Genomic DNA, 17,264 nt, shown 5'->3' with positions numbered 1-17,264 from the left:
CAGCCCTACGCTTGAGCTCTGAGAAAGTACACCAGCCACATGAAGGGAAAGTTGACTGAGTAGTTTTGAGCCGTGGGGTGGGAGCGGTTTTTTTGGCTTTCTTTTCGCGGGGGAAAAGAATACTGCTGCCTGGTGAGTCTCAGGAGGGCAGAAAGCTCCGCTGCCGCCCCAGGCCCCCTCCCGAGGGGCCGATCGCCCCGCAGCCCACAGGCACCCAGCGCCGCGGGTGGGGGCTGGACCCCGCGGCCCTTTGACGGATCTCGGCAGGGAAGCGGCGGGCAGCGAGCACAAGGCAGGCGGGGGCGCCGGTAGCCGACGGCGACCCAGGCGGGCCCAGGCGGGGCCGTGACTGAGAACTGGCTGCCGCTCCCCGCCACGCCTCAGGCGCCCCCCCCCTCGGGAGCCGCCCCTGCGGGCCCGGTGCGGCCCCGCCCGCCGACGGAACCTCCCGCGCAGAACCGCTTAAATTCGAGCCCTCAGCGGTTTCCCCCGCGCCGCTGGCAGGTGTCCGGGTCTCGCGCGCGATGGCGTCACACAGACGCCACCGTCTCCTCCCGCGCCCATTTTTAACCTCATTCACGCTACGGCACCGCTGCGCTCCCCCGCCCCCGCCACCAACGGCTCGCTGATGCCGTGCGCACGCGCAGTCGCCCTGCCCCGCCCTTCCCGCTGTGCACGCGCTCGCCCCCTCCCCTCCCTTCCCCGCCGCCGTGTGGGCGGTGCGCGCGACCGATCGCCTCTGGAGGGGCGGGGGCGGCGCGGCGGGAGCAGCAGCCTCTCGGCCGGCGGCAGCGGCCCCGGTGCCTGGCCTCCGCCTCAACCTCTCTGCCTTCTCCCTCTCCGCCTTCCCCTGGGGACGGCTTCAGGCCAGCCCCCTCCCCGGCGCCCCGTTCTCTTCCTCTCCGCTTGCTTGCGTGTGAGGTAAAGTCGGCGTGCGGTGCCTACGCCGCCGTTGCGTTTCAGGTGAGGGAGGGGGAGAAGGAGAAAGAGAGCGGGGGGGCGCCCACTCCCCCTCCCTCCTCAGCGCCTCTCCGGCGGCCCCGGGCGCGAAACCCCGCCGCTCCCTTGCTTCTCTTCCCCCGGCGAAGTAGAACAGCCCCCTTCCCAAAATGGGCTGCACGCTGAGCGCCGAGGACAAGGCGGCGGTGGAGAGGAGCAAGATGATCGACAGGAACCTGCGGGAGGATGGCGAGAAAGCGGCCAGGGAGGTCAAGCTGCTCCTCTTAGGTAAGGGTCCCCCTGAAGTAACCCCCCCAGCGCCCTGAGGCGAGGTGCCCGCTCGCCTCCCAGCCCTGAGGTGAGGGCCCCTGTGCAGGCGAGGGCGGGGCAGGTGCCCTCCGAGCCGGCCGGCGGCTAATGTGGCCCCCGAGGGGGGCTGAGGAGAGGGCCCCGTTTCCCGGGCGGGGGGGCGCCTTCCTCGGGTGAGGCGGCAGAGGGAACGGCGCTCTGCCGCGGTGGGCTGTGTGCTCAGGGCCCCTCGAAAGTTTTCGGGGTGAGGGGAGGCGCAGCAGCCTGTTAACGCAGGTGGGCGCCTGGGCTTCTTTCGGGGGTAGGGGCAGGGCTGTGCTGGGGAAACGGCACGGCGTAGTTTGTGCCGGGGCCCTGACTTCCATGTGAAGGGGATAACATCTCAAACTTTTAACGTGGATTCTGCGTACCTCTGCTCAGAGGAAGGATATTTTAGGTTGGAGGATGTTTGCTCTTAATGCTTCTTGTAGACCCGGACGCCTCCTAAACTGTTGCTGTAAGAGTAACGTGCACAAAGCATCAAAGGAACACAAGGCAAAGCACTATCTAACTTTTTGCATTGTTTTATTTTTGTGGAAGTTGCTTGTGTTGCTGGAATTTTACAACGGGAAGTACAATCTTGATGCGGGTTCTAAATCTATAACACAGTGACTCATATAATATGCTATCATGCGTTCTTGAGTTCTGCTCACAAGTATTGGAAGCTAGTTTTTTTTGTATATTTTAAGTGATATGCTTGCGTGTAAAGATAAGTAAAATAAGATTACTTTTAAAAATTACTATACAAGAAAAAAGGAAGCGAGTGTTTTAATTAGAAATACCTTTGTGCAGTACTAAAACTACTGTACAACGTGCGGACAGCTGAATGGTGCGAGATTTTCATTGTATTAATGTTGCAGGGGGTTTTGCAGTATATGCCGTATAGCTAAACCAGACTGGATCCTTCTAATCAGGAGTTAAAAAGTTGTTGAGTTGCAGCTTTCCTCGTGCTGCCCTTCCCCTCCCAGAGCTACAGTTTCAGGCAAACTTTTTAAACGACTGACTAATTTCTCACACCCCTCGGCACTGATTTTGCTAGATTCCTGGCTATAGCGCTCTATTCACTACAAACATTGTAGTGGACCTCTTAAATAACTTCTTTCTGTTGCTAAATTCTAAAATAGCTCCAGAAAAGTACAGGAAACTGAAGCACTTTCATGTGTAGATGAAGAGGTGAAACAAACCTAGTATGGGAAAAACAAATGTCCTAAAATGTGTTTATGGATTTAGAATTTCGCTTGTGAGAGAAAAAATTAAAGCTTTTCTTCTTGGTTTGTTTTCCAGAAATTGTTAGGCTTTTGGTTGGTACTGTGCCTAGTCCCGTACACCTTTGGCATCCTCAGATTGTTGCGTGGAAAGGTTGTTCTGTATGTGATCGATAGCAGTACTGAAGAAGATGGTAACATCTTTTTTGAAGGTGGAGAAGTAATGCTTTATATGTCTTCTGGCAAGGCATTTAAAATGACTTTTCAGTATTTTGCTGTTCTGTATGGAACTTTTAGCATATGTAGTTTGGTAGTTGCCTTCGTATCTTTCATCATATTCTGTGGATATGGATAAAATCCACACCTATAGAAAGATGCTTTAAACTTGAGAATGAATATTGTCACTATTTTCAGTTGTTTAATGCTCTTATGTATAAAGTCCTGTGTTATGAGCTTTTATTTTTAAATTTTATAAATTCTATGTTTCTAATATAGAAAAGCTTTTGAGGTAGGTATGTTCTTTTGCTAGAATCTCGTGAAATCTTAGGATATGGAACAAATGCTCAAATACATGTGTTTTCTCATAGTGTTCTGAGCAGTAGCTCAGTTGGTTTAATATTTCCCCCTCCGCTATTAAAAAGAGGTGGGAAAACTAGCAGGCAAACTTCATTTAGGACCTGTGTTTGAATCATTATTTAAACAAAAATTACCTAAATGTTTACTGCACTCAGAATGAGGTTTTGTATATACACTCATGGATACATTTGGTATTTCACATGTCTTGGAATGGAAGTTTTTCTGTTACTTTTCCTTGCAACTGTGTCAGATGTCTTAAATGTTATGCGAATGCTTTATCTGATGGCAAAACTATTTAAAGTTACTTCCACTATAGTCACTTTCTTCTCACTGCTCACTTTCCCAATTGCTTGTTCAGCCCATATGTCATAGTTTATCATCTACTCGGTTGTACTCCTACATCTATTTATGGGCTTGTTCTGTTAAAAAGATACTGAAATAAAAGGAAAAGTACAAATTGTGGTCTGCTGCCAGGAAAATACAATGTGTGAGAGGCATCTAAAATACCTTGCTTATGTAGAAAAAGAGCATGTAGCTGTATACCTATTGACCCAATGAGACAGATTGATTCCAGCATCTATAAAAACTATCTTTTTGTCTGTTGACTAGAGAATCCTACTGAAGCTTGAGCTAGAATACTCACTTGAGGGAAGATGTGTTTATAAAATCAGTCTATTTCTAGCCTTAGAATTTAATTTAGTCCATTATATGCTTTTCTAAAGGTTTTTCTAAAACAGGAAATTGCAGTGATTTAATTAAAAGAGATAGATGACATAGCTGTACCTAAACCATGACTTTGTGAACAGTATCACCGATCCATGTTAGATTTTTGTATTTTGTTGTCCTGTCTCTAGGAAGAAGCAGACATATTTAAGCTGTGCAAAATTTGGCCTGGATTATCTAGCTTCTTTCATCATATCTGTAAATTGGTGCATTATTTTGTACAACTTTGACTGCAGATCATTTGGAATAAAAATACTGGATTCTGAACATTATTCAGGTATAACAGTATTTTAGCCTTGTAATTCTATCCACTTCAATGTGCTATCCCAACAGCATGAGAAACTCTTCTGGAAAATTTCTGAGAGCTATCCTCATTATTAGAAGTAAGCTGAATTTAAGCATATATATAGTTTGTAAGCCAAATAGAAAATACTTGTTTATACATGAAATTTGGTGATTTTCTTTTTTAAAATCATTAAATAAATGAGCTTCTTTCATTTAAAATTGTTTTCAATCAATGTGTGACAAAGAAATACTTACATTTCATGGGAACTCAATAAAAAATACAAGTGCAGTCTAGTATATTGTCCAACACTAAAAATTTAGCATACATAAGTGCTTTTCCTTAAGCACTTTAATATGTGCCAAGTTGACAGTTCCTAAACTTGTTTCCTAATTGTTTGAAGTAATATTTTGTTTTATTGTTTTTTGTTGTTGTTGTTTCTTATAGATAAGCTCATATACATAGTGTGAGCGAGATTTTTGAAAAGCAATGTGTATTTTGGCTGCCTTCCAAGTAGAGAAAGCAGTAGACCCAAGTTGTTTTTCTTTTTCATGGTTCCTCGTCTTAAATTTTGGTATTAAACAAATAAAATTTCTGGTGATGCTTGCAGAACGAGCGTAATTCTACTCATGTTGGGAGATGGTGGTTCTCTGTGAGCAGTCTGTGTGCTGCATTAATATACATGTGATCCAGATCAGGTGTGGATTTGCAAGTACATTTCTGTTAAATTAGCTAAAGCACATAAGACTGAATTTATGCCAACTACAGGAGAACAGGCAGTACCTCATTTAGTAGAAAGCCTTCTGGTATGAGGTTAACTCATCAGGTTTTATGAATACATTCAAACTGGCAGCATGAGTTTATAGGATTAGCGCTTTGTCTTGTGGATTATCACATTCTTCACCTAATATAGCAAATTCACTGTTCTGGTTCTTAGTGTATTGAATGAAAAAGGCAATAGATAGGTCTTAAACATTCTTTAGGAGTAGATCCGGGGATCCAGGAGGTTACAGACCGTATATTTGACAACTGTAGTTATCTGTCTTCTTTCTGGATAATCACGTTTGCAGATTTAAGTTCAATGGATACCTTTATGCTCACAGAATCATGGAATCATTTAGGTTGGAAAGGACCTTTAAGATCATTGAGTCCAACTGTTAACCTAGCACTGCCAAGTCCACCATTAAACCATGGCCCTAAGCACCACATCTACCTGTCTTTTAAATACCTCCAGGGATGGGGACTCAACCACTTCCCTGGGCAGCCTGCTCCAGTACTTGACAAGTTTTTTGGTGAAGAAATTTTTCCTAATATCCAATCTAAACGTCCCCTGGTGCAACTTGAGGCCGTTTCCTCTTGTCTTATTGCCCTCGTTACTTGGGAGAAGAGACTGATGCCTGCCTTGCTACAACCTCCTTTCAGGTAGTGGTAGAGAGCAATAAGGTCTCCCCTCAGCCTCTTCCAGACTAAACAACCCCAGTTCCCTCAGCTGCTCCTTGTAAGACTTGTGCTCTAGACCCTTCACCAGCTTCGTTGCCCTTCTCTGGACATGCTCCAGCACCTCGATGTCCTTCTTGTAGTGAGGGGCCCAAAACTGAACACAGTATTCGAGGTGTGGCCTCACCAGTGCCGAGTACAGGGGCACTATCACCTCCCCGGTCCTGCTGGCCACACTATTCCTGATACAAGCCAGGATGCTGTTGGCCCTCTTGGCCACCTGGGCACACTGCTGGCTCATGTTCAGCTGGCTGTTGACCAGCACCCCCAGGTTCTTTTCCGTTGGGCAGCTCTCCAGACACTCTTCCCCAAGCCTGTAGCGTTGCATGGGGTTGTTGTGACCCAAGTGCAGGACCCGGCACTTAGGCTTGTTGAACCTCATGCTCATGACGAACAGACCCGCTCTTCCATTCCTGAATAGATCCTTGTGATTCGTGCTGGCACATTGGTATGTCATGTTCTTAAAGATACCTGTTTTTTAACTTAAGACAGGGTACTGCTCTTAATCTTTTACATTGCAGTTCTTGTTCCCTAAGGCAGTAACTAGAACAGTTCTATTCAGTTGTTCTTCTAAATCTTCACATCTCAGGCATCTTTTATGGCTGCTTTTCTTTTGTCACAGACTAGCATCTTTCTTTCTTCTCAGTCAACTGACTCCCACTGGATACTCATCTTCTCAGTGGCATGATCCTCGCAGTCCTTGGCAATACCTGCCTTCCTCCAGACCTGACTGCACATTGGACTAAAAAAATATGTATATATGCTGTTTGTACCATTATTTCTCTTGCCTTTTCTCCAGAGTATTCTCTTTCTCCACACTTGCAGACAAAAGACTTTAGAATTCTGAACTTATGGGAGCTCTCAGAAGAGCCTTATTTTCACAAACAAGTATTGCACATTTTGGAGATGTTGACCTCATCTTTATAAGTTATGCCAGCCTAGTCTAAAACATTTCTGACAAAATATTTCCTGTCTCACCTTCAGATACAACTATCTATAGGTATTTACAAAGTTCACCTCTTATTTAAAAGCTGTTTTGTGTTTTGCGTTTTTTTTTTTTTTTTTTGCTTGTTGATCTTGTCTGTCTGCCCTCCCTCCCCCCACCCCGACTTTTTGCCTATCTGCTTAGATTTAGCAGGAGTTCTGAACTAGGAGCTTTCTTGCATTTTAATGTGGTACAGTTGGACTCTGGCAATCAGGATGTTATTTATGTGGACGTTTATATTGGACTCTGTAGTTAAGTCAATGAAGTCCTCAAGCCTTTGTACTAAATATAACAATAATTTCAAAGAACAAAGTCAAAATTACTAGATTCCCATAGTGTAATAATCCCCCTTGCTTTTGTGAATGGAGGCTTATGGATGTACAGAAAACACAGCCATTCAGCTAAGGTTGTGTTTGTATAATTGCAATTTGTGTTCTTTTATGCTTGTCTCTTTCTATTTGAATGTTGGTGTAATAATTTACAACATAATATTGGTCTTTAATGTGTATATAGACTTCTTCACTACAATACAAATTAGTGATTTCAGGTCATCTGTTGCATTATTATTTGAAATCTTTATTTTTGAAGTTTCTTTATAAAATCACCCTTTATGATAGTATCATGATTTTAATTCTTTAACATTCTTAGGAAAAAAATTACATCACCACATGTTGTTTTAGAAAGGACTAAAGAGAAACTGTATGTTTTGTACCATGTCATGATACCAGTAATGGTGACTTTGCTTTTTTGTCTCCTGATTAAAAAGTGTAGTTATGGATATATCTAAAAATTACTTTAACTTCTCTTTTGCATCAGGCACTAAGGCTTTTTTTTTAATATTTTATTTTAAGAGTTAGCAAAGATTTTAAGCTTAAAAAATTATTTTCCTTCAAGTTGTCTTTTAAAAACAGTGTAATGCTTCTTCCCCCCTGTTCTCCCCCCCCCCCCGCCCCCCCAGTTAGAGACCAAAAAAGCTCTGGTAAGGTACTTTTTGGTGAGCTGTTCACTCCTAGCAACAGTGGTGCCTCAAGACTACACATAAGTTCTGTAATACACTGACTTAATTAGTTTCTTCCTACTTTTTCTGGCAGGACAATTTATTGTGTCATCATTGTATTGGTATGACACTTTACTTCAGTCCTATAGATCATATTACTGAAATGATCATGTATTTAAGCTAACCTCCTTTTGTGAAGTTATTTTAACTCACTTAAGAACTAAAGTTTACAGTATAGCTCCTTGCATAGTTGTGTTGGCACAAATTGAACTCGGGCTTTGTGCTATAAAGAGTTACTATGCTGATTTATGTAATCATATTGCTAAAGTGGATTGTTCTTTTGCTGCCACATTTTACCCTTTAGTTGTTTTGGTCCTTTGAGAATGAACAATTGAGTAGCCGCAGATCCTGAAGTCTGGCTAAATATTTTGAAACCAAGCCATGAGTCCAGCTTCAGAGGGCATGAAATTCTCAAGTCAGTTTTGCTGCTGAGCTTGATGGATGTCTGCAGTGTTTCCTGTAATATGCTATCTGGCAAAGGTCAAGGTAGAAAACTGGAAGTAGAAAAGAGATATTTAAGATGTTCTGTTAAGTGTGGTTTTTCTGCCATGGAAATGCTGAAATAAAGATTTGAACTGACTTGATAATTAGCTATTAAAAGGCTTTTTCCCCAAGATGTGTATAGGAGAACCTGTATTGATGAAAACTTGCTATTCCGAGGTTGAGTCTTAGTCATTGTCCAGCTTTACTGAGGTCAGCTGTTCTGTTTATTGCCCTTGTTTGCTTAGTGTCCTACTGTTACCTCAGGCTTTGTGTAAATTACTGTTTTGTTATTTTGTAAATGGAACTTAGTTGGCTTCACCTGAGAGATTCTGTATCCAAAAAGTATTTAAGTTGGTAAGGTACGTAGAGAGCAGTTGATAAAATCAGAACTTTGAACTTGTGAGAGCAAGAAGTTTTGAGTGCGCTATTTGGAAGAATGCAGAGATTTTGAAGTGGCTCGACTTAGTGACGTTTCTGAGTGGAAGGATAATTAAGATATTTAAATTTATTTTTGGCTCAATCATCTAATAAACTGCTCAGGCACTTTTGTGTACTAGGAACATATGCTTTTGCAATAAGATTTGAACTCATCACTTCTTAATGCTAAACATATTTTGTTCTCCTTGTCCATTGAGTAGGAGCAGATAAGACAAAATAAGATTTCTTAATGAGAATCAGGGTGGGAAATGAAAGAATGATATGATATCAGAGATTAATTATCCGTGTTTGTAACTGCTCATAACACTTTCACAGCATAGCTGTAAGGAGTGTTAGAGCTGGGGAATTGGAAGATGTTTCCCATCATCATGGCTTCGCCCTTGGCATTTGCAAAGCTGTGGAGCCAGCTTCAAAATCGCTGGAATTATCTATAGCTTGAATATGTAACAGGAGGTAAACTATCATGTATCTTTTTATGCTGTCCCAGCAAAATGGCCTAAAAATCACCTAGTGTCACCGATACCCATGTGTATTATTCCTTGATTTGAAAGTATGTTCAGGTCAAATTTTGACTTTCCATTTCATTTCGATTTAATTGATGGCTAGCTCCTTCCTTGAAAACCATATATCTGTGTAATTTTTTAAAATTTTTCTTGATACCATTCTTTCAGGATCTCAACTGATGTGGGTAATCGACATAGAGCATTTAAGAACCAAATCTTTAAATAAAAGATTTGTTGTTAAACATATGATAGATACATAAATTGCTTTCCTGTCCTGGCTTTGGTAATTGAAGGGTCATTGAAGCTCTGAATAACACAACTTCTTGTATGTTAGGTGTCAACTTAATAAATCCAGTAGCAGTGTTGACATACATCTATATTTTTATATGGGCACTACGTATTTATATTTAGAGATGCATGTAAACTGCAATATTATATGTACCTATATATAAATTGATATTGAAATTAGAAAATACTTTTTGTAAACCTACTTATTTAAAGGAATCAACACTATTTGAATATACAGTGCTTCAATTTATGAAATAAACTGTACCTCATTACTTTTTCATATATGCTTTTTAGAAATGTAGTATTGCATTTGAAGTATGTAATATGCTTAACAAAGGTACCTGATTAAATCTTTAGTGAAATATAACAGTATCTAGGCAACCAGAATGGACAGGAAGTCTTTACAATCGTTGCTCGAAACAGATTGCTTTTAAAGAAGAAATCAATGTACTGTAATGAAAATTCCCGTTGAAACTGTGAAGCAGGTTTATAATTCTCAATATCTTCTAGAATTTAATATGGTCTGTTTCTTGAAATGAAAATACTGTTGGAATCAAATAGCTACCTGTATCGCATCTTCCGTTTGCAAAGTTGATAAACAATTTCTTGCATACAACTATATGTTGGTTTTTTACATGGATGAAGCTATTGTAGTTGTTTGGCTCATAATATGAGTTGTTACCCATCACGATCATAAGGATGTTCTGAATCTCTGGGTTTTTTTTTTAATAGTTTCCAGTAAAACTCAAGAGGTTCTTGCCTGCTTTCTAAATTCATATCAGAATGCTGGAAATAAGCAGTGCATGTTGTGTAATAAGCAGTTGAGCCATTCTAGCAGCTCTGTGTTGCTAAAAAGGAGAGTGCTCTTGCAGCATCTGGCTGAATGGTTTTGCCCTCTCCCTGGCACTTTTAAATGCTTAATTCAGTTTTGTGCGGGTTTAGTAGTTAAATTGGCTGTCCTGTTTGGACTTAGTTTGCTGCTAGAGTGGTCAGTTTAACTGGTATTTCATAATGGTCTGGTGAGGACCTGAATAAAAGCATGATGAGCAGAGATACATGCCTTATGCAGATGGAGTACTGGTAATGCATGGCAGCAGGTGGAGGGGAAAATGGGTTCAGAATAGGATTCTTTCAATTTCTGCATTTCTCTGTCACAGTTTACTGTAGAATCGGATTAGGAGTAACATGAAATTGTGCTCACCTGCGAGGTCCAGTTGATAGACATGTTAAGTGGGTTTTGAATAGAGTTTATTTTAAAACCTTGTTGCTGGAATAGGAGATAGTGCCAGTCTTTCTCAAGGTGTGTGTTGATTAGGGCACTTGATTGAAAAATGGAGGTAGGAGTTTGTTTTTGTTCCAGATCCAAGGAGTCTCAGACTTAGGTTTCCTTACGCTGTTCTAACTTATATGTCATAGGCTTGACTAGGAAGAACCCTCTTCTACCTAGCACTTTGTGAGGAATGCAAGATGGTAGTGGACAAGCAGCATAACTGCCAGCTCAGTGTCCAAACAGTAGAGAGGAGGATGGAGACATTAGTCTCCAGTTAAAATAGTAAAGTTGTACTAATATTATAAACAGAATACAGTGTGAATGTAGTATTGGAATGCAATTTTAAAACTTGCTGTGACTGGAGGTAAATGTCTTGCAATAACAAAATTGGGAGTAAACAAGACAATTGTCTTGAGTATTTATAGATTTTATTTAATGAAATGTTATTTTGAATGTTTGTTGATTTCGGAATCTACCAGTGATGTACTGTACAAAGGTGGACTGAAAATAAGCTGCTAAGTCTCATTTAAGTATTGTCTGTGTTCTTGATGCAAGAAATATTTCTTGAAGTGTTTTGAAAGTGGATTTCTCAGCTGTATGCAGATTCAGTTACTGATCCTTAATAAATCCGGTAAACTCTTAGCAAAACCATTATATGCTTTCTAAAGCTCTTAAAGACACTGACAGGGATCCCTTCTAATATGCTTTAGTGCCTCAGTGTTTGCTAGCAAAGGCTGTAATTTAATTCCTAGATGAGAGACTACTTAGGTTATTTTCTGTGCCTGCTGTTCTGGAACATAGGACCTTTTGGGGTTGGATTAGATTAGATCAGGCTTTGACAACGTTCTTGTTTGAAACCTAACAAGCTGCTATTTATGTAGGTATCTATCTTATTCCTTGCTTCTGGGCTCGTTGGGTGCAACAGCGTGTTTGAATGGGTTGAATTTTTATGTACTTCAAAGCTTTCTCAGTTTGAGACCAGTTAAATACAAAGTGTGTTTAAACAACAACAACAACAACAACAAAAAGCCAGATTTTTGTTTTAGTACTGTTAACCACAAATAATATTCTGTGTGTAGGTAGCTTTGTGTGGAAAATGCATGTGTATGTAACAAAAGAATATGGTTGAGCATACACTTGAATTTTCTTTCCTGGTTCAAATACAAATAAGAGTTCTGAAAATGTTTGCTTTTGAAAAAGATCAGTTGGGATAGCTAGATCTCTTCATTTAACATTTCCATCTGTGTCAGTTTGTAAGTCCTTACAATTTTCTGGTGGAGGTGGAGACCTTTTCGTAGTGAATTTAGGTCAACTATCAATATGCTTATTCTATATACTTTTGTGGGTCTTAGTCCTCAAGCTACAGGATGAAAAACACTGTTAAGTTAGGCATGGGTGAAGACTGAGAATTTATGTGAACTAAAGTTTATTGCACTACTTTTACATTAATGGGCTAACTTTTAGTATAACTGCATTTGCCCTGGTATAAATGTTGACAGTACCCATTTATCACATTTGCAAATAATGCCTTGGTGTTACATGACAAGTAGAGCTTTGAATAAAATCAGTTGAGATTTACATGAGTTTTTTCCTATTTTGAATAGGAACGCATGCACTTTGCTTTCTGATTTTCCCAACTCTTTGTACAGTTACATAGTAACATGAGGTAGCAGGGACTGTCAGATCTGTCACAATTGTAGATAATAGAACAGTAGTGTTGTTCTGAATTGCCAGTGGAGCCTGAGATGAAAATATGCTGTAAATTCCAAGTTTTTTGTTGTATCTCTCCGCCAGAATAACCTGCATAAAGTATGCCTCTGTTGCAGTGGGGAATTGTTTGTAAAGTATCTTTGATTGTGATTAATGATAGTCTGTTTAGTAGTAGAAGTTTTCCCTGGTATCTCAGTCACTGAACCTACCATCTTTACACACCATATTTATAGCTCAGTGAACAGTAAAAGGCCATGAAGGCCAACCACGCTGTCAAGAAAAATGTCAGGGCACTCTGCATTTCTAGAAGTCTGTTAGATATACATTTGGATGTCTGGATGAGGCATGCTGTACTCTGTTGGCAGAAATTGCCACTAACTGTCTTGGCAAACATTGTAAGAGCAAAGGAGGTAGTCCTCTCTGTTGGAGCCCTCAGCATTTATCTTGTGTAGTGTGGTCATGTCCAACATCCACTCAAACTCATGTTCCAGAAGGTCTTTAATCATGTTCTTCCATACCATGACTTCAAATTATGTAGTGATTGTTTCTGAGCATACTACTATGTATGGAAGAAGATAACCACTTTAGATTTTTTTTTTCAAGTAACAAATTTAAATCTTATTTTAATTTTGAAGAGAACATCAGTTATTTGCTATTAGTGAAGTTCCATTAGAAACACTAACAAGTTTCTGCACTTTGAATTTTGAGGAGATTCTCAAATCTTTTAGAGGATAGTAGTGTGGAGGTTGGCCTTTGATACATTTAAGTAGTCAACTGATAATCTCACCAAGCTGCTGTCAGCATTGACATGTTAGATAAACCTGGAGCCACAAATGTTTTAGCTGCTGGTGGTGTGGCATATAGTTGTCAGGCAGCAAGCATGACTACGATGTGGTCTTCATCTCTAAATGTGCATCCATTCCCTTATTTAATTTCTGGCTTAAGTAAGAGGTTTATTTCCAAACCTTTGAGTCTCAGCTTGTCATGGTCCTACGGGTTTGGCACCTCGCATGAAGGAAGCTATGCCTATATCTTAATTGAAGAAAATGCTTCAGATTTTAAAATACAATGGCACTGTCCCTCTGTAAGGCAATGATACTGTTTAAGAGATCTGTTGTACGTCCTCAACAGATACATCTTTTTAAAGTAGATTCAATTCCAAGGTACCATATTTCCTTTTGAATGCTTCACAGAGTTTCTGAAACTTGGGATTGTACTGGTGCTCTCCTTTATAGTGAGAGAATGAGTCCACAATATGGTTATGGTATAAGTGATGCACATAATGATAAAAGGGTTCCTACTGTATAGCAGTAGCTGTACAGCCAGTCATTTGAAACAGTTGAGGAATATAAATATAAGAACCATTTTGAAGAGCTAGGTATAATTTGTATTCAAAAGATGCATGCATTCAAGTGTGTTGTACATAAAATTGCACATAAAAATTTTCTGCTAAGGTGTCTGCTTATCACATGCATCAAATTCTAAGCAAAAAGAAGACTTCATAAAACCTTTGTCATAAAAAGATACTAAGCACTAATAGAAAATTTGAAATAGCTGGAAACTCAATTCATACTTCTAAAGATAAAGTCGTGAATAAAAGTTACCTTCAGGTTTGCAAATTGGAGTGTGTGCTCTGCTCATTTCACCATAAGCTTTATTTTTTAGAATTCATTGAGTTCCAGAGGTTATATTGAATATAAACCCATACTTTTTCTTTGTTGTTTCAATACTAAACTAACTAATACAGTCTTTATCACTTGCTTATGTGTTTAGTATAGTAATAGCCTAGGTATCTAAGAAACTTAAAGCAGTTTATTGGAGGTCTAGGCCTGAATAAACACACAGGATTCTAATGTAAGTTAATATGCGATTGCTTCTTGAGGTAACATTTTATATTAACAGTTTTCTTAAATGATGTTTTATATATAATGACTATTTTGTTGTGTACTATTGATTTCAAACATCTACTAAGAGCAATACCAAAGACCTAGGAAAGAAATAATTAGTTGTAATTAATTCTTGATTTGTTAGGGAATTTACAAAAGTGACAGTGGCTTATAGGTTTTTATGGTGCTTCTTCTGTAGAACTAAGCCAGCATGCAGCTACTGAAACCTTGAGAATTATGTCAGATCTTCTGTCTTGAGTCAGTGTCATAATTTTAGAATCTGTCACTCCTGTGGTTTCAACCAGTGATGTAATCTGGAATTCACACTCTATTACTACATGGCTAAGTTACTGAAATATTTTCTTCCAGATATTATTCACACAGCTTCTTTCTTAACTCATTCAAAGTTTCCTGGCATGTTCAAATTCCAGTAGCTACAGAAATTCCAAAACTAATGCCACCTTATAAGTAATGAGTACTGTGAACATTTGGTTGACTATATGAAAACAGTTGGGAAGGGGAAAAGGAGCATAAACTCTGTCAGTGGCAGCAGCCGCCCCAGAATTAGAAGAATACAAGATGGTGGTAGATAAGAAGCATAACTGCTGGGTGGCTTCAAAAAGGGGGAGTAGGGGCACCAGACCAAAAAAAAAAAATAAATTTTGCAGGGAGATAGAGCGGTGTGGGTGCTGGCATCAGACAATGTTTCATTTAGTTGTCAACCTGTCTAGTGGATGTGTAGCAACAAGTTCCCACTGTTTGTGGGTTTCTTGTACTAGCATTGATGTATTTTGAATATAGTAACAATGATTAGCAGTTTTAATTCTAATTTAAGTCTCATGTCTGGTAAATGTCATGAGGTGATAAATTTAAGAGATTATACTTCCAAGCTATCTGCTTGCCATGTGCTTTTGTAAGAGATTACTGGCCCCGTAGCAGAAAGTAGAAATCACTGGGCATTTAGCTTGCGCTGTGACCAGTGGTAGCTGAGGAACAGGCACCATTCATCTTGTGCCTTCTACTGTGAAATACTAACATCTGACAGAAGGAGAGTTGTGGGGAGAGGACTTTACAGTAGGTGAATCCAACAATTTGCTAGTCAGTGTGTTTTATTTTAAATTTCGCATGTGTCTCTATGTTTAAGTTAATCTGGTGCAAGTCTCCTGTTTTACAGTCTGAAAAGCTGACAAGCATCCATTGAAAGTTTTATATTAGTTACTGTTGTCCATACTTGAACTCTCTTCTGGCAACGTACAAGACTATTCTACTTGTTTGTGGGTTCTGTTCCTTTGTACAACTTAGTTGGTGGTTCAAAGCCAGCCCCATTCTACTCATCAGTTTTTATCTAACTCTTCTCTTAAACTAGGGTTTTTTTCCCTAAAATTTACTCTACAATTTTTTCTGTGTTAGTGTTGCGAGGAGTATATTTGTGCTGTTAGGACTTCTTGTACTTGACAGTTGGTTTCCTCCAAAGAGCGATACTGTGAACTTGAAGTTTTATTTTGGTATTTGATTAGTTTCTTCAGTAAGCAATTAGCAAATGCTTAATAAGTTAGAAATGTTACTATTAAGATCTCAGCCCTTCCAAACAGCAGTTTCTGTGCTTGGGTGCATAAAACATTTGTTCTAGAAATTTGTAGTTCTGGAATGCTTGCCATGTAGGCAGGGTGCAGGATAATAAATCACAAGGCACTATGAGTAGTTTAAAGCAACATTTTTGCTGACCTGTTTTTTTTAATCATTATAAAATACTTATTTCAATTCTTTTTAAACACAGACGTGCTCCATTTGGAAAGTAAAAGGATATTGAGTCTGTCTAAAATTGTTTGCTACAATTTCATAGTAGTGAGTCATAGCATCATAGAATCATTTAGGTTGGAAAAGACCCTTAAGATCATCAAGTCCAACCAAGTCTGTCTTTTTAATATTTTTTAGTAAGTTCTTGTGTAACTGGCCAAATAGCAGCTTGGAGAATCAAATATTGCTTTAGCTGGTTCTTAAATTTATTTGAGCTTTGCTAGCCCTACTCAGTTCCTTCAGAGCACTATACATAAGGTTGATCTGTTAAATGTTTTTGTGGTTGGTTTTTGGAACGTGAAGATGCTTTGATTTTTCTCGCTATTTCCAAAGTCGAAAGTTGGCTTTGAAATAAAAAAATATAATACAAATTTCGACCCTCTTAATTAGCTGAGCTTCTGATTGACTGTGCCATGGATGGTACAGTGGGGTTGGTCATAGGCCTGCGTTTATGTGCTAGGTATGAATTCACTGAGTGCTATCATAACTCATGCTGGATCCAGGTAAACAATTGCTTTGAGTAGCATCAATGCTAGCTGTGGAAGTATTGACACGTGAACTAGACTTTGAGGCAGAAGACCCTTCAGATTGTAATAGAATCTATGGGGAAAAATGTGGTTCTGCTGTTTCCTGTGTTAAATTGTGCTGATTAAGTTGGACATGCTTTGCTTCCACACTTAGTCTGTATAATGAAGTATAAGAACCTACCTGCTTTCTGGCAAGCAGGTGTAATAAGAGTATTTATAAGAGTATTAGACTTAGTTGAAGTTGTATTCCTACTGAACTATGTGAATAAAAGTTTTAAAATTGTGCTTTAAATTGGATTTTCATAGGATGTGTTGCCCTCTCTTTATTAGGGGTTTTTTTTGTAAGGAGCGCATGAAGGACACCAAGAGTGCAAGAGAGATGAAAATACGCATCAGTTATTAAAACTTTCTTTTGTCAAAGTGATGACCTAACAGTTAGCTTAGACTTTCATTTAAAACTAGGCAAACAAAAGATGTCCACCATTCTTTCAAATTCAGAACTGATACACTGCTGTTTTTCTAGTCTGAGCAGAACTGCCATGTCTTTTTATTAGTATTTTTGTTATACATAAATGGTAACTGAGACAATAAAACTGTTCAAATTATTGGCAGTAGTGAAGCTGAAATCAAGTATCACACTTAAGTAGTAGGCAATAAATAGCATCCTTTACTAGATGATTGAGGAATATACAATCAAGTCTGTCTAAATTTGGGTAGGGTTTGGTTGTGACACTACAGCTAGCCCTGAC

General features: G+C 39.7%; 1 protein-coding gene across 3 annotated transcripts in view; it reads left to right on the top strand.

Annotated features, from left to right (window-relative positions):
* Positions 1–514: 514 nt before the first annotated feature.
* Positions 515–17,264, top strand: part of GNAI1 (G protein subunit alpha i1) — a 37,064-nt gene continuing 20,314 nt past the window's right edge. For all 3 annotated transcript variants that reach the window (XM_087764637.1, XM_009462909.2, XM_087764636.1), the window contains exon 1: positions 515–1,227. In XM_087764637.1, coding sequence (XP_087620763.1) covers positions 1,110–1,227 — 118 coding nt within the window. In that variant the 5' untranslated portion in view covers positions 515–1,109. The remainder of the gene's footprint in view (positions 1,228–17,264) is intronic.

This window comes from Nipponia nippon, unplaced genomic scaffold (genome assembly GCF_047370975.1).
Source record: "Nipponia nippon isolate SJK-2023a ecotype South Korea unplaced genomic scaffold, ASM4737097v1 scaffold_3, whole genome shotgun sequence".
NCBI lineage: Eukaryota > Metazoa > Chordata > Aves > Pelecaniformes > Threskiornithidae > Nipponia > Nipponia nippon.
Note: the sequence above shows the minus strand (reverse complement) of the source record. Positions and strands in the feature narration are given on the sequence as shown.